The following is an 18,456-nucleotide window of genomic DNA, read 5'->3' on the forward strand; positions in this document are numbered from 1 at the left end:
ATAAATCTTGTTGCAATTAGATTACTTGTAAACAAGTTGCATATCAATAGTTACTTATGAAAGTACAACTGATGAAAGATATTTCTCAACTATAAACTATAGATAAGATGGCATCCAAAAAGTAGTAACTTCAAACTTTGTAAAACTTCCACAACACTATCCTATTGCTGTTAAGGGTATTTTATTAATGGAAGTGGTTGTGCAAAATTACATTTCACAATGTTAACAAGTTAGCTTTATAAAAACAGCTCAATTGCTGGGAAAAGGATATAAAACATTAGCCGAGATAGATGCATGGAGACAGATGTAGAGACTGTGCTAACTGCGCCCGAATTGTTAATGCTGCTTTCTCTCTACAGATGCTGCCAGACCTACACAATTTCTCCATCAATTTCTGCTTTACTTTCTTTCAGTCTCCAGCATCTTCAATTCTTTGTTTTACATTAAAATTACTGACCTTAGTTACCAAGTTAACTGCCATTGGGAAAGGTTTCCCTTCACAGACTTTCATATATTGTTTATTTTTAAAAATCACAAGATTTTGACCATGATAATGACAGAATGGCAATAAATATGCATGACGTGTGACAGATTGCAATTAGTGCTATTTCAAGGCACCTGCTATTTTGTCCTTTTAGATGGAAGTGGTCATGTATTTAAAAAGGCATTGCTTAAGAAATAAAATCACATATTTGGAAAAACTCAGGTCAGGCAACATCTGCAGAAAGAAAGCAGAGTTACTTTTCAGGTCCAGTGACCTTCTACAGAACAGAATTTGGTTCTGCTTTCTCTCTGCAGATGCTGCCCGACCTGAGATTTTCCAGCAATTTCTGATTTCCAGCATATCTGCAGTTCTTCAGTTTATTGTTCATTATCCTGGGTAAGACTGGATCAGATCCCAAACTGGAGGTTGGGTCCCTAAGTGTCATCATGAAATGAAATTTATGGTTGCCAAGCTCAGGGGCATTAACGACTGCAGAGAGTTTCCAGCTGAGTTACAACAGCCAGACTGGAGGCCTGTGACCAGTGGAGTGCCACAAGGATCGGTGCTGAGCCCTCTACTTTTTGTCATTTACATAAATGATTTGGACGCGAGCATAAGGAGGTACAGTTAGTAAGTTTGCAGATGACACCAAAATTGGAGGTGTAGTGGACAGCAAAGAAGGTTACCTCAGATTACAACAGGATCTGGACCAGATGGGCCAATGGACTGAGAAGTGGCAGATGGAGTTTAATTCAGATAAATGCAAGATGCTGCATTTTGGGAAAGCAAATGGTCCTAGGGAGTGTTGCTGAACAAAGAAACCTTGGAGTGCAGGTTCCTAGCTCCTTGAAAGTGGAGTCACAGGTAGATAGGATAGTGAAGGCGGCGTTTGGTACGCTTTCCTTTATTGGTCAGAGTATCGAGTACAAGAGTGGGAGTCATGTTGCAGCTGTACAGGACATTGGTGAGGCCACTGTTGGAATATCACATGCAATTCTGGTCTCCTTCCTATCGGAAAGAAACTTGAAAGGGTTCCAAAAAGATTTACAAGGATGTTGCCAGGGTTGGAGGATCTGAGCTACAGGGAGAGGCTGAACAGGCTGGGGCTGTTTTCCCTAGAGCGTCGGAGGCTGAGGGGTGACCTTATAGAGGTTTACAAAATTATGAGGGGCATGGATAGGATAAAGAGGCAAAGTCTTTTTCCTGGGGTCGGGGAGTCCAGAACTAGAGGGCATAGGTTTAGGGTGAGAGGGGAAAGATAAAGAGGGACCTAAGGGGCAACTTTTTCATGCAGAGGGTGGTACGTGTATGGAATGAGCTGCCAGAGGAAGTGGTGGAGGCTGGTACAATTGCAACATTTAAGAGGTATTTGGATGTGTATATGAATAGGAAGGGTTTGGAGGGATATGGACCGGGTGCTGGCAGGTGGGACTAGATTGGGTTGGGATATCTGGTCGGCATGGACGGGTTGGACCAAAGGGTCTGTTTCTCCATGCTGTACATCTCTATGAGTCTATGACTCTTTGTTCGTGCTCTCAGCGCAACAGATGGCCAGCTCTTTGGGTCTCATCCCACATGCCTCTGCCCATTCCAGCCTTCATGAATTTTGCTAAAGGATCACAGCAATTTTCAAGCTTCAAAATAGGCAACAGTGGAGGTCAACATTTTTGAAAAGTACTGTTGTAGATGATAAACAGTGAAGCCATGACGTGGCTGAGATGGATGAAGTAAATACTTAGTGGAAGCAGACTGCATTGTCCTCCAATATGTTCAGCCTCAATGTTACTGAAATTGCACTAATTCAGATCAAGTGAAAAATATTTAATTACAATATTGATTGGCATTCTATAGTTAGTAAGGCAGCTTTGGGAGTCACTTGCCACAGATTGCCTAGCCTCTGACCTCCTCTTGTAGCCATAGTATTCATCAGTCCTCATTTTTGCCTAACTGATTTTAACCTTACTGCAAATCCTCTTGCAAGGATGCCTACCTTGAAGAAATTCTCCTCCTCTCTCTCTACAAGAATCTTAGAGAGTCTCCCTCTCTCACTGCAACCCCAGGTCACCTTCATCCCCACCCCCATCCACCTATTGTACTCTTTGCTACCTTCTCCACAGCCCCACCCTCCTCCCATTTATCTCTCCACCCCAGAGCTTTGGTCTCCAAGGAGTTACAAATGGAACTGAAATGGAGGGAAAATCATGCATTTGCATCTTTCATTCTCACATTACCATATATGTTGGAGCTAAAGCTTGAATCAGATGTTGACTCAGTAACACTGACTAATAGAGGAATGTTTATTTAAAAACTCATCTGTAACCCAGACGAGCATATCTTCACCTTAGCTCTGCAGTCCATGACTTATCAAAATCAGAACACTAATATATTGCAACCAGATTAATGGGAGAAATACTGGTATACAAATATCCATTGTTGTGGATGAAAAAGGACCGAAAGATCAAACCAGATATTTAGTTTTTGATTCCAAGATAGAGCTTGAAACGTTCCAGCATAATGTTGAGAAGTAATTCTCTAGGAATTTAGAAACAGCTAGGATTCCTACAGGAAATACATCAGCAGACTTAAAAACAAACAGGGGAGCAAGCATGCCAAAGACTCAACAGGAGTCTATATCCATGACTGTGTAAATAACTGTTGTGCCTCTGGTATTTCATCTAACTATTCCAAAAGTATTGGAATTATTACTGTTTTCTCAATCACAGTAACTCTACAGGAATTCAAAGGAAGGCTTATTTTTGTTAGCAAGGAGAATTATGGTTGTGACTATTAGAGTACTTCAATTTACTTTTGAGAAATAAATGCCCATGTTTTGTATCCCCGCCTCTTTTTGCATCAAATGTCAAAGTTTTATATTTCACAAACAGATCAGATGCTAAAATACCAATTTTAAAAAAGGGACCAAGAAATTACATTGCATGAGAAAAGGGTACTGTTTGGCAAGTCAACTCCAACTGGATAAAAAGTTGCTATGGAGCATACACCATGGAACTACTGGTCTGCATATATTTGTTTAATTTAGTAAAGGTGAATGCCTGGCCAAGTTTTTTCACTTGCAAAGACCAGATCCCTGTGTATCACTCTCTTTCGAACCTCAGGTTCTAGTATAACAATAAAATAACAATATGAACTGCAAAAAGGAGGGAAATGGTCTGATCTACAGTAATGACATATTTAATCACTTTTAGTAGAAAAATGTGCAGGGAAAGAAAGAGTTATTCATTTGCTTCATGTACAAGTTTCCTTCTTGTAGGTTTTAATGATTTAAACGTAGATGAAAGATGCAAAATGTTTACAAATTCCTAGACATGTCTTTGTCCTTTGATTGGTCCAAAAAACTTACGCTTTGTTAGTTCCTCATTGACTTCATTCTATTCCACCTTTTCAGTATCCTGTATTCAAATGAAATTTCCATGTAGATGGCATGAGCTGCTCATTTTTGTAATGCTTTTTTTCTGTAGCCCACGTATGATTCTCAATCCATGATCATGACAGTTTTAAGCCTACTACAGTTCATCTGAATTTCTACTGAGCCAACAAAAATGAGAACATGACAATATTTAACAAACAAGAAAAAAAGTCAAGGTAGAATGCTCTGGTTACTGGCGATTTCATGGTGCATCATAGCAGCATGTTGCATGAGGCAAAAGGAGTCATGTATTTTCCAGGGGCTAATGATATTCATACCAGGATGAGAACACAAAAGTGAACACTCATTGTGATAATTCAAATACATAAAGCAAAGTCTAACATTTATCCTTCTAGTTATTAGCGAAGGAAAAAGGGCAGCAAAAGAATTGACCTAAATGAATAAGTGAAGAATTCTTGCAAAGCAAAAACCCATGTTGTGGGCATCTGGAGAAATACTTGCATACCAGTAAGTTTTTCATCAGGAATGGGATTCATTTGATAGAGTCAGAATTGGGAAGTTAGCCAACAATGTTGAAGGAGCTATTGGGAGGTCTCAAATTAATTGGGACTGAGACTGTTCTGTTTGTCTTTGAATATAGATTTTTTTTTTTTTACGGCAAGAAACCATAGTAAAGCTGTTGCCAATTACAAAAAGGACAATTAGATTAGAGCTTTGCAATCCGAATGATTCCAGCATGAGAGATTCAGAAGGAACAATTATTCCCTTGAAATACTTATATGCCAATGCTTGCAGAATCACATTCATATGTGGTTACAGAAAAAAAAGGCATAAAAAAATGAGCAGCTCATGGATTGTACATGAAAATTTCATTTGAAGAGTTATACAAGATACTGAAAAGATGGAATAAGACGAAGTCAATGAGGAACATATGCAACGTAACAAAATGTATCTTGGTTTGCAAGGGGTAACTGAAACAATATCTGGGTTCTGTTGATCCTGCTTTGGTCATTCCTGCCTATGACAGATTTTCAAGTAAAAGGGTGAAACAACACAAGGTACTGGTTCAAAATCAGACAATATGCAGGAAACAGCGCATGGTATACTGAAAGATTAGGATGCAAACCTGTTAAGGGTATTGTCAAATAGTATGTCAGCATGTAGTAAACAGTTCAGTAATCTCACATTTAACAGATCAGATCAAAAGTTTCGTACATCCAATAGCAAATTAGATTACTAGATTAGGCTCTTCGGCCCAACAAGTCCACACCGACCCGCCGAAGTGCAACCCACCCAGACTCATTCCCCTACACCTAATACTACGGGCAATTTAGCACGGCCAATTCACCTAACCTGCACATCTTTGGACTGTGGGAGGAAACCGGAGCACCCGGAGAAAACCCACGCAGACACGGGGAGAATACGCAAACTCCACACACCTGAGGCGGGAATTGAACCCGGGTCTCTGGCGCTGTGGGGCAGCAGTGCTAACTGGACAACTAAATAGTTAACTACAGGTGAAAGCTCAACAAACGTTCTAATCCTCAACGAAGGGTGAGTTTGCTTGTCAATGTAATGTTGGCTGCATTTGCAACCACCTCCAGGAAAAGGTGCCAAACTGGATGATCCCCGATGTCTCCACTTCCATCTACGTCAGCCTCCAGACGAAAAAAAACAATTCACTCAACATCACCAAAATTACAAAAGACACCAAAAACAGCAAAAGCTATGGGCTCTGACAACATCCCAGCTGCAGAAAAGACTTACACCCAAAATCAGACAAAACCCTCATCCAAGCTGTACCAGCACTGTTACAACATAAGCAGCTAAATAGCAAAATGGAAATTTCCTCATTTATACCTTATTCAAAGAGGCACAAATCCAAACAATTACCACACCAACTTTACAGATGTTCAATTTGTTCTCCACCCAGGTACAATCAGTTACAGATTTAGATACAGTTTTGGTTGAAACACAGTGACAAAAGAACAATTTCATAAGAGAATATGACTGCCATAGACATCAAGAACATATGAAATGGAAACAGTAGTGGAGCATGTGGCCTCTCAAGCCTTCACCATCATTCAAAAACATCATGGATGATTGGAATTCGAAGCATGGACCACTTTCCCATCTATCCTCATAACTTTGGATTCCTTTAAAATTAGTGACATCATAGGTCATCGGAGACCTAGAAAATTCAAGTCAATTGGTGTCAGAGAAGAAAATTCCTATTGATTGGAGTCTAACCCTCACACAAAAAGGGAAATTGGCTGTCGTTATTGAGTTGTCTGGCCCTTTGATCCCAAGTAACTGGTGCATTTGTTCCTCAGGGCAGTGTCCTCAGCCAAAATCATGTTCAGCTACTTCATTAATGGTCTCCCCCCCCCCAACAGAAATTGAGATGTAGGGACATCAACACATGATTACAACCTGAAATGTTATGAAGTCTGGGCAAAGACCAGGTCAGTCTAAGCTTGAATCTTAAGCGGCAAGTAACATTTGCCAGTTAAGTGCCCAGTAGTCTCCAAAAGAATTGACCATCTCTTCTTGACATTCAATTGGAATGTTAAAAGATTAAATTGTACTCTCTCTAAATGTTAAATGTAATGTTAATGTTAAAGGGTTAAACTGTACTGTCTTTCTCCAAGAAGTTTAACACTAAGTGGGTGGGGGGGTGGCATTCTGTCTCACTGACAGCATGCAGGAATTAGGATGACTATCTCTTGTAATTCACACTTCATTTGGGCAGTCATTTACTGTTATTCTACTGGTATTAACCAAGTAAACTCTCGTTCAGTCCCTTCCATTGACATCTCCTTTGCGAATCAAATTTGTGTGATCATCCCCTTATACTAAAGTATATCATACCGACCTTGCCCGGGGAAGTAGCAGAGCCAGAACTCATTTTTTTGCAGGGCCACTCTGAAGCTAGGACATATCACACCTACATTTTCTTGGGGAATCACGGAGTGAGGAAGTAGTTTGCATAATGATTCTTGAGGATTAGGGCTTTTACGTTTACATTATCTCAGAGGATGACCTCATCCTACCATTGTACCTGGGATAATAGGTCATTATGGGGGAGGGGGGTGGACGGAAATGACCAGAGTACCTGTGAGCATTACCAACTGACCTGTATAAAGGGGCTGTGTTTCCTCTGTTTTGACTCTACTTCACACGCCTGCGAAGAGTATCAAAAGGAGGTCACCTAGCTTGTACAGACTTTAATAAACTAACTGTTTGCAGAAGTTGACGTGCAAATTGCATCTCATGTGTGAACACTGAGGAAAAGAACCTAACACAATGACATTACCAGTGACTCCATCAACATAAACAAAACTTGGTGTGCCATATAATTACAATAGTGAGAATAAGTCAGAGATAAAAGTTGCTTGTGGAAAGTAACTTCCCTCCTGATTCCCCAAAGCCTACCACAAAGCAGAAGTTACATTTTTCCATCAGTGCAACTTCAACAGTATTCAAGATGTTCGATTTCATCCAGGACAATGCAACCTGCTTGATCAATATTTCATTCACCATTTCAGTGATAGCAATGTACTTCATGGAAAGATCCACAACACAACTTTGCCAATGCTCCTTTGACAGCACACATCACCTAGAACAGCAAGGATAGCAGATCCATGGAAGCATAGCTGCCTGTAAATTCCTTAAGGTCACACTATTCTGACTTGGAGGTACATAGCCATTCACTGGAACACCCTCCCTATGACTGCTATACATAAACCCATTCCACACAGACTGCAGTGATTCACAGTGGCTCATCAGCATTTTCAAGGGCAATTTGAGATAGCCAACAAATGCTCATCTCATCAGCAATACCCACAGACCATGAATGAGTAATAAAAAGTACAAGTTGGTATTCATTAAGATTTTCCAAGTTTAACTCTTCAATATTTGCAGTAAAGCATTACATCCAGCATCTAGATAATAAGCAATTACTTTTTATTAACATTAAAAAGAATTACCTAATTAATCAAGACCAGAATACCACTTATGGTTACTCTTCCAAAAATCAGTTTTTAAAAAAAGTTTGGATACACCTATTTCTCATCTCTGTGCTTCCCCTTGTCAGCATCATCCATAACCATTGCATTTCTCCCCCACATCGATTACTGGAATGAGCCCAATTTCCACTAAGTGTTGGAAAACAAAAATCAAATTATCGTCCTTAGTCTCTGCTCCAAATTCAGTTCCCCAACAATTAACTGAGAATTGAAGAATGAATTAGACTGTTCATAAACAATGTCACTTTGAGCCAGTATGTAACCTCATCTGTATAATTAGTGAAACTACTTATTTCCACTCTTGCAATATTACCCAGTCTCATCTGCTGCCACCACCCCATTCGTGCCTTCATCATCTCGACACTTGATTATTCCAAATTCATTCCTGGTTTCCCTCCATCACATTCTACCTTTTGTAAATCTGGGATCATTCTAATGTGCCTTGTCCTACTCAACTAGCACCCACGTACTCTCTGGCCTACAATGGATCCTCATCAAGCAATTGCTCATTTAGTAAAATACAAAATGTTGTTTTCAAATTCCATGACCTAAACTTTCCCTAGCTTTGTAATTTATTCCAGCAGGTAAAGTTTTGCACAGTCCTTGCCTGTTGAGAATGGCAATCTTAATTTCAAGCACTGGTGGTCACATTCTTCAGCTGCCTCAGCCCAAGTACTGGAATTACATTTAAAAACATTATATCCATATACAAATGCAGCAAGTTTCTAGTCATTCTTGATAACATATTGACTGTCTAAAAACCCAGCGCTAGAAAAGATAAATTTAATAAATGGTCATAAAATCCACCATAACTCAGTAACATTATTTTCTAATGCAAATCACATTTCAAGACTTTAACCATTTTTCCACAAGACAGAAACTAAAAAATTTCTAAAAACTGTTACATGCATGCTTTATAAAACCCAGGAACAAAACAGTAATTAAATGCCTCTGTACAATTTGATAATCCTCCAATGGCTGCAAATAAGCCATCTCAGGAAAGAGTGTCATCCAATGGTGTTGGGTGGTTTGTAGCTTACACATTAAGAAAAAAGGTGCAGCATTAGGTTTTGAACATGGCAATACAAACAATTCCACAGTTTTAAAAGGAAACGTCAAGGTTAGTCTGGACTGCAAGAAAATTAGAATACTGGAGAAGTAAAAGTTATTTTAAGTTGAACAAAGCACTAATATGCAGAAGCATTGCATGTAATTATTTTGTATCATAATCAACAAAAATAAGTTGTATTGACAGCTGAAGCATAATTGTTTATGTATGTTTGTTTGCTGTTCCCAAAAATACATCAGCATTTCAACCAAGGAACTGTCATCTTAAGCCTTCTCTCAGATCACATTCAAATAAAAATGAAACAGACTGGAGCAAACATGCAAATGACGCATTATCAACCTGCATGTCAAAATGAATACATTGTTATAATCACTTCAGTTACACCATGATCAATGCAGACATGTTCAGAGAAAGTCAACTGTTATGCAAAGCAGTGAAATGAAGATGATAGAATAGGGGACCAAAATCTCAGCCAAAATATATGGCCAGTAGAAGGGGAATCTAAACCAGAGGACTCTGGGTTTAAGGAATGAGAGAGAGTGCTGCAAAAGGCATAGTTACCAGTAAGGAGTTAAAGAAGTAGGGAATCCAAAATTGGATGAATGTGGAATTCTCAAACAGTAATGACAAATAGGGAGGGCTATGACAATCTGAGGTGAGAATGTTTAAAATTATTCTGGTGGACCCAGAGGCAACAAGTCAGCAAGCAGGGAAAATATAGTGCAGATTAGGATATGGGCAGATTTTTCAAATGAACTCAAACGTAAATGAGGCTCAAAGGTTAGCAGGGAGGCAATGGATGAGGATGTCAGCAGCAAATATGCTCTGGTAAGGCAGAGACAGAATGCTGCAGAAGTACAGCGAGTAGGTTCTTGTGACAAAAGGTTATGGTATTAAAAACTCAGGTGAATCAAGTAATAAAACCACAGGTGTAATAATCACTAATAAGTCCAATAAAGATTTTTTTAAAGATTAGATTAGATTCCTTATAGTATGGAAACAGGCCCTTTGGCCCAACAAGTCCACACCAACCTTTCAAAGAGTAACCCACCCAGACCCATTCCCCTACGTTTACCCCTGATTAATGTACCTAACACTATGGTCAATTTAGCATGGCCACTTTACCTGGCCTGCACATCTTTGGATTGTGGGAGGAAAGCTGAGCACCCGGAGGAAACCCACATAGACACGGGGAGGTGGGAAACGAACCCAGGTCCTTGCACTGAGGCAGCAGTGCTAACCAATGAGCCACTATGCTGCCCTGACTCATTTAAATTCCATAAAAGGGACAACTACTTTATTGATTAACATTCTTCCAAGTCCTGAATTGGTCCTTGATTACTGTATAAAGTGGCATTTAAAAGGCAATGACAGACGATGACAAGGCATGGAGTAAGATATGGGTGCTGGAAGCGGAGGACATGACAGATCAGGAAGTATGGTGAAAGTATGGGTTGAGATGGAAGAGTTCAGAATATTAAATTAACCTGAAGTTAAAAAGCTCCAATTTTGGATTGCCCCGTCCCAAATATTGCAATCCATTTATTCATAAAGGTTGAGCTTCATAAATGTGAATTGATTTTCATACCTTTCAATCCAAAACTATTCTAAAAAGCTAAAAAAAATTATCTTGATGATACCAAAAGACAAAAAGGTGGAGACAAAAAAGAGGGGGAAAAACAAGATGATAGACAATTTTCTGATTCAGTATGTGGATGTACCTGTTAGAGAAGTTGCAAAACTTGACCTACTCTGGGAAATAAGGCAGGGCAGGTGACTGAGGTGTCAGTGGGGGAGCACTTTGGGGCCAGCGACCATAATTCTATTCGTTTTAAAATAGTGATGGAAAAGGATAGACCAGATCTAAAAGTTGAAGTTCTAAATTGGAGAAAGGCCACCTTTGACGGTATTAGGCAAGAACTTTCGAAAGCTGATTGGAGGCAGATGTTTGCAGATAAAGGGACGGCTGGAAAATGGGAAGCCTTCAAAAATGAGATAACAAGAATCTAGAGAAAGTATATTCCTGTCAGGGTGAAAGGAAATGCTGGTAGGTATAGGGAATGCTGGATGACTAAAGAAATTAAGGGCTTGGTAAAGAAAAAGGAGGAAGTATATGTCAGGTATAGACAGGATAGATCGAGTGAATCCTTAGAGTATAAAGGAAGTAGGAGTATACTTAAGAGAGAAATCAGGAGTGCAAAAAAGGGGACATGAGATAGCTTTGGCAAATAGAATTAAGGAGAATCCAAAGGGTTTTTACAAATATATTAAGGACAAAAGGGTAATTAGGGAGAGAATAGGGCCCCTCAAAGATCAGCAAGGCAGCCTTTGTGTAGAGCCACAGAAAATGGGGGAAGATACTAAATCAATATTTTGCATCAGTATTTACTGTGGAAAAGGATATGGAAGATATAGACTGGAGGGAAATAGATGGTGACATCTTGCAAAACGTCCAGATTACAGAAGAGGAAGTGCTGGATGTCTTGAAATGGGTAAAGGTGGATAAATCCCCAGGAACTGATCAGGTGTACCCAAGAACTCTGTGGGAAGCTAGAGAAGTGATTGCTGGGCCTCTTGCTGAGATATTTGTAACATCGATAGTCACAGGTGAGGTGCCGGAAGACTGGAGGTTGGCAAACGTGGTGCCACTGTTTAAGAATGGCAGTAAAGACAAACCAGGGAACTATAGACCAGTGAACCTGACCTCAGTGGTGGGCATGTTGTTGGAGGGAATCCTGAGGGACAGGTTGTACATGTATTTGGAAAGGCAAGGATGGATTAGGGATAGTCAACATGGCTTTGTACATGGGAAATCAGGTCTCAAAAACTTGATTGGGTTTTTTGAAGAAGTAACAAAGAGGATTGATGAGGGCAGAGCAATAGATGTGATCTATGTGGACTTCAGTAAGGTGTTCGACAAGGTTCCCCATGAGAGACTGATTAGCAAGGTTAGATCTCATGGAATACAGGGAGAACTAGCCATTTGGATAGAGAACTGGCTCAAAGGCAGAAGGGTGGTGGTGGAGGGTTGTTTTTCAGACTGGAGGCCTGTGACCAGTGGGATGCCACAAGGATCAGTACTGGGTCCTCTACTTTGTGATTTACGTAAATGATTTGGATGCGAACATAAGAGGTACAGTTAGTAAGTTTGCAGATGATACCAAAATTGGAGGATTTGCGCTATAGGGAAAGGTTGAACAGGCTGGGGCTGTTTTCCCTGGAGCGTCGGAGGCTAAGGGGTAACCTTTATGAAGGTTTACAAAATTATGAGGGGCATGGAAAGGATAAATATGCAAAGTCTTTTCCCTGGGGTCAGGGAGTCCAGAACTAGAGGGCATAGATTTAGGGTGAGAGGAGAAAAATATAAAAGAGATCTATGAGGCGACCTTTTCACACAGTGGGTGGAACGTGTATGGAATGAGCTGCCAGAGGAAGTGGTGGAGACTGGTACAATCGCAACATTTAAGAGGCATTTGGATGTGTATATGAATAGGAAGGGTTTGGAGGGATATGGGCCAGGTGCTGGCAGGTGGGACTAGATTGGGTTGGGATATCTGGTCGACATGGATGGGTTGGACTGAAGGGTCTGTTTCTCCATGCTGTACATCTCTATGACTCTAATCATGGAGAAAGAGTTGGGCTTAAGCACAATCCAATCATTAAAATCAAATCAGAAATACATAAGGCTGCATCTATTTGCTTCTGCTACATCCAGGATGGAATGACTACAATACCCCATGTAGCTAGAGTATTTTTGTCAGCTCACCTATCCTTCTGAGAGCAACTCAAGATCAGTAATATATGCTAGCCCAGCTAAGGAAAAAAACAATCCATGAGCAAACAAGAAGTAAATGCCACAAAAGTGACCTATGGATGGTAGAGAAAGGACATGATAAAAGACATTGACCAATACCGGAAAAAAATTGTAATGATCGAATTAGGGAGATAAAAGAAACACAGTCAGATCAGAGTCAGCAACCAATGCAAGTTTGAGATACAACACTAATATTTTGCACATATTGAAATTCTTACCCAAAACCCAAAGCAGTTACTAAGAAAAATCTGCAACCAAGTTGTGGTGGGAAGTAGTACTTCACAGCACTATCCTTTTTGTGCAGTTATAATGGAAATTACACTGATCAACCATTTTAGTCTTCTGTTGCTTCCAAAAAGTAAGGAAGGATAAATTTTAGCTTGTACAGTCAAAACTGAATGCTTGCACATTCGTTTGTATATCGCAAAATCATAAAGGAAACTACAGGATGTTTCTCAAAAGAATTATCTTTAGAAGGTCATTCCAATTACTTCGAAACCATTTGCCTGATGAAACGATACATATCAAAAGACCTCCAAAAGATGTTTCTCTTGATTCACCTCAATCAAAACCAGGCAGTCAAACCAGTCTGTTATCCAAATGTTTATCCTTTTCATCAAACAGAAAATTGGCTTCTTTGATTATGAAAACTCACTTTGAATAGTTACATAGAGCAATCTCTTAACTGTACATGAAACATTTGTCCTCAATATCTGTTTGCAACTGAAACAATTTAGAATACAGTACTTAACAAGTGTCAGGTCAACATTCACGAAGAGCAAAAATGACCAGACTAAACAAAACTAAAAAGTAACATTCAATTAGTTAGCACTCCTGCAGAAAAGACTACAGCACAGAAACAGGCCTTTGAGTCTGCTGAATAAACTAGCCACTCATTCTAATCCCATTCACTAGCATCTTCTCTGTGGCCTTGCAGTTACAAGGCTTCAAACATAAATCTAGGTTCCTCTTAAACGTGTTGAAGGTTTCTTCCTCAAAAAAAACTAGCCACAGAATACCAGAAACCCACCATATGCTGAATTTAAAAAGGTTTTCCCACATCCCCTCTAATGTCCTCTAGATCTGTGCTCCTTGGTAACTGACCTCTCCATTGGGAGAAACATGTTTTCATTGTATTGGATTGAATGGACACGCACATTGCACACCTCAATTAAGTCACCCTTCAAACACCTATTTTCTAAAGAAAACAATCCTAATCTAACCAATTTTTCCTCAAACATGCAATTTGCAAGCCCTGCCAACACTCATTAAAATGTCATCCGTATTCTCTCTTGAGCAATTATCCTTCCTGCACTGTAGTAACCAGAACTGTCAGCAACCTCCAAGTTTGACCTAACTGTTGTCTTCTATAGTCCCCACATTATATGCCTATTTTAGTCTTCAATGCCTCACCCAATGAAGGAATGCCTACTTCACCACCTCATCTACCTTCATGCCACTTTCAGAGATCTGTGGACATGTACTCCAAGGTGTTTCACTTCTTTAAGGTTCTCCACATCCCTCCACTCATTATATATTTCTTTGCTTTGCCAGCCCTCTAAATACAAGACTGATTTCCATTTGCCTCTTTTCCACCCATTCATGCAAACCCAACTAGCATGCTGGCTGCTTGACTTACCGTAGCATTTATTTTCATCTCTAAACACCTTTATTGATTTTCTTGTCAACAAATGCAGAGGATTTCATGTTTCTGACCACAACACATCAGATGTATTCAAGAAAATACAATGCAGAAACGCTCTTAAGATTCTCTTGCCAGCTGCTTATCTTGCCCCAATTTAAAACATGCTCACACGTCAATATTTTGATAACGCAAAAACCTTGCGATGCAAGCTACAAGAGATATTGTTGACGTAAAATCTGATTTAAAATCAGTAATACAGCTAAAACTGCTACTCAGGTTCTCTCCCAGTCATGGCCTGCTTTCAAAATTTGTTTAGCCTTATGGCAGTTCCTCCCTCATGCTCTCTTCTCAGCCTAGGTCAGAAAGCACCTCTACAATATTTTTCAACTGGCATCCTATCTCAATGTGCCCAGTTTTATATTTTAAAAAGTTCAATAAATTTAATAAGAAGTTTGACACACTGGCTAAAAAGTCCCAAAATAAGAACTGGATAGCACGTGATGGAGTACACCAATATATGACCAAAACGTGTGTGTCAAGAAAATGTGCATCAAGGATACATGTTAAAGCAAATCTTTATTGTGTATAATAAGCCAGCAAGTAGCCTGGGAACAGATTGAAGACCACAAAAAGTTTCTGGGGTAAAAGGATTGTGGAGAGAAATGGTGCCCAAACTAGTTCAAATGATAAGAGGTATTATCAAAGGATAAAAGATATTAACTATTTTTTTCCCCACGTGGGCCCAGACTAGTTAAGATTTTCAGCACCTACAATTATTTGCTTAAGTGATCTGGTTAAGGGGCTAGGTTGAAACTTTATTGCTGGAACAGCACAGCAGGTCAGGCAGCATCCAGGGAACAGGAGATTCGACGTTTCGGGCACAGGCCCTTCTTCAGGCCTGTGCCCGAAACGTCGAATCTCCTGTTCCCTGGATGCTGCCTGACCTGCTGTGCTGTTCCAGCAATAAAGTTTCAACTTTGATCTCCAGCATCTGCAGACCTCACTTTCTCCTGGTTAAGGGGCTAGCTTGATGAGCCAAATGGCATTTTGCACATTTTGGAGAAAAAGACCACTATTAAAAATGGCATTTTTACAGAAATATGCAATAGCAAATGGGTTAGATTAATAGTCAGAATACCTATTAGCTCCTTTCATTCAATAGTTAGCCAGCTGGAAAGGTTAGCTCATTACACAATGGTTCACATTGATGACTTAAATCTACCACAAAAAAGATGCAAGAATGTATGAACATGTCAATGGCACCATCTCCAGTCTGAGGCAAAGCTACAGATGCATAGTGGTGCCAGCTGTACCAGCTGCTGGCAAACACATCTGCCTGCCTGACAGTAGAAAGGAGCAATGCCAGTAATGGCAAAAAAAAGTCAGTGTTGGCACTCTCTAGCCTCAGGATCAGCTCATGGTGACACTAATAATCAAGGGGGGGGGGGGGGGGGGGGGGGGGAAATAGAAAAAAAGCAACACCACAAAAAATGACTAACGTCATATACAAATTAAAGATCCGACCAATATCAAATCACAAAAGATGTTACATTGCAACCCAACACCACAGCAAACAAGTAATACAATGCTTTCACAGCTTTCACAGATCAAGGCAGTCTTCCCTAATGAAAGGATATTAAAGCTAACCTTTACCTCAGGCTTTGGTTTCTTCTTATTACTTGAAGGTGGCATTAGCTGTACTAAGACGTTTTGATGATAAGGCACAAATATGTGGTTATAATACTAGCTTTAATTTGTACTCCAGTTTCATCTCTCTACCGTCATGCATCGATTTTTGTCAGCACCGAGGGATACATGTTCTGTTTGCGCTTATGAGTGCACAGGTACCTTTGAGTTCTGTACGATCAGTTCACAAACAAAAACGGTGCTGGGGCTAAAACAAAATTCTGCATAAATTTTCTGCACGCTGGCTTTATTTAAAGTGAATTACGATTAAAGGGAAAAAAGTCACTGGGAAATCAAAAAAAGTTTGAAATATTATAAACATGGAAGAATGAGTGTGTATTGGTGTGTTTACATGAGAGTGAGAAACTAAAATTATTCCATCGTAAATCTTCAGCAGTTATGAGGTCACTGACACCTTGTTATTTCATTCGTCAAAACACAAGTGTAAATCAGTCGAGCTGTTTACATTACTGAAACACATAAACCTAAAGAGTATTTCATATAAAATACGAGGATATTCTCTACATCCGAAGGTACGAGATATCGGAAAAGTCAATGCCATTGCTCCACTTCGGAGAGTTTAGATACTAAATATATCATGGATTATGGATTAAGCAAATCGACTTATCAGAATGCCAGGAAACCACAGATGTTGACGGTTATCAGGACAGTTTCACTGAAGCGGTCTTTCCCTCAACAATATGCACCATTCTGCCAGCAAGTCCTCCCAGTACTTGAATAAAGATCGTTGCATTTTTGAAACGCTTCATGAACTACTGTAACTCTACTGTTCGGTTCGGACTTCGATATAACGCACGTTGGCTCAATTTATCGTTTCGTGACATATATTAAAAGCAATCACTAATTTGAGTACAGCATCACCCAGGTTCACCTAAAACGCCTGTGGTAGAAAATGACAAATTTCTTGCTCGAAATGAAGTGATTTTGTCTTTAATCTCGTTCAAAAAGGGAGAATAGTTGGGCAGCTGAGTAGAGGATCTTAAAACCGTTTGAGGAGAATTTTGACTTTTAATGTTTGGTTATTTTGGGGAAGGGGTGGGAGTGAGGAAATAGAGGTCCTGTTTTAAAGAAAAGACTGAAGCTTTCGCGGTGGCAACAATTAGGTCCGCTTTATGGAGCTTTCCAGATCTGTAAGCATCGCGCTTAATACGCCAGTAAATGAATGAAAGCAGCAGCCATCCAACAAAATGCAGTGGCTTCACTTTCTGCAGCTGCTTCCGAAATGATAATTAAAGTCAAGAGCAATGGGCACGGTCATATGATTACTCAATTCCCGGAATCACTGCAAATGCATTTTTAAAATCAAAACCTGACACTGGAAAGAATATTCAAGACATAAATTTAAACAAATCTCAGCTTTCTATAGAGTCTGGTGCAGAAATTCCCTGCTTATCCCACTGCCTTACATCTGTCCCCACACAACTTGAATCAGCGCATGCTGCTCCGTTCCTGCTCATTCGCTTTATACCAGCTTCGGATAGGAGTGTAGTTTGCGTTTTGTTATTTCTGTGGCATATTAACGAAAGCCCACACTTTGCAGTAAATAACGGAGGCTCCTGTTGGAACAGGGCGCCTACATTTCAGAATTACAACTTGTAACCTTAAGCAGCCCGTTAAGGTGCGCAACAAAAATCGCAGTCTGGAGCCCCGGGATAACGGCTATCGCTTGGCAAATGTAACGGCATCGGTCAGGGAACCGGCAGCAGAGTATCAACAGATCTTACTTTTCGTGTTTTAAGTCCTCTTTAATTGATGCCAGAGGCGTGTAGTTGGTGCTCTGTAAGCGGCAAGTGGCCAGATGCCGTTGGTGCTCCTCTTTGAGAGAGGCGTTCTCCTTCCACAGCTCGGCCACTTGCTGCTCCAGCTCTTCGATGCGCTTCTTCTGGTTCTCCAGCAACTCTTGCTGGGTCTCGATGATCTTATTCAGCTCCTTCAGATATTCCACGGCTCGGTTGGGGTTCTCCGCCGCGCCTTCCATGGCGGAGAAGCTGCCAGTCCGCTCGGAATCCGCTCAGAGGCTAACCCCGAGCAGTGAGGAAAACGCGAACCTCCTGTCCCCAGCTGCTTGCCGCCATTGTTTTTACACTGAGGGAGTGAATGAGCGGGTGGCTGGAGGTTTGGCCACAGCCGCATGCCGTCCAGCTGAGCTCAATGTTCATCACACGTACCGCCTCAACGTGCCTTCCACCAGGCACACTCCATTCAGGGGAAAACACTTAAAAGGGCAACAGCCCACCCTCGAAGCGCCTCTCTCAATGTGAGCCTTTCCCCATCGCCTTTGAGCTAAAATGCGAAAGGGAGGCAAAGCCTAGAAAGGATTG

At 40.4% G+C, this 18,456-nt stretch overlaps 1 protein-coding gene across 3 annotated transcripts in view; it reads right to left on the minus strand.

Annotated features, from left to right (window-relative positions):
* The window catches only part of iqsec1b (IQ motif and Sec7 domain ArfGEF 1b), a 532,991-nt gene extending 514,738 nt beyond the window's left edge, over window positions 1–18,253 (minus strand). For 2 of the 3 annotated variants that reach the window (XM_043707986.2, XM_043707991.2), the window contains exon 1: window positions 17,860–18,252. In XM_043707986.2, the coding sequence (XP_043563921.1) occupies window positions 17,860–18,113 (254 nt within the window). In that variant the 5' untranslated portion in view covers window positions 18,114–18,252. Of the gene's footprint in view, window positions 1–17,859 lie in introns of all 3 variants that reach the window. The other variant, XM_043707985.2, reaches the window with a different exon arrangement.
* Window positions 18,254–18,456: the final 203 nt, after the last annotated feature.

The sequence above is a fragment of the Chiloscyllium plagiosum genome, unplaced genomic scaffold, assembly GCF_037043375.1.
Source record: "Chiloscyllium plagiosum isolate Xiang-an unplaced genomic scaffold, Cpla_swu_hap1 HiC_scaffold_14, whole genome shotgun sequence".
Taxonomy (NCBI): Eukaryota; Metazoa; Chordata; class Chondrichthyes; order Orectolobiformes; family Hemiscylliidae; genus Chiloscyllium; species Chiloscyllium plagiosum.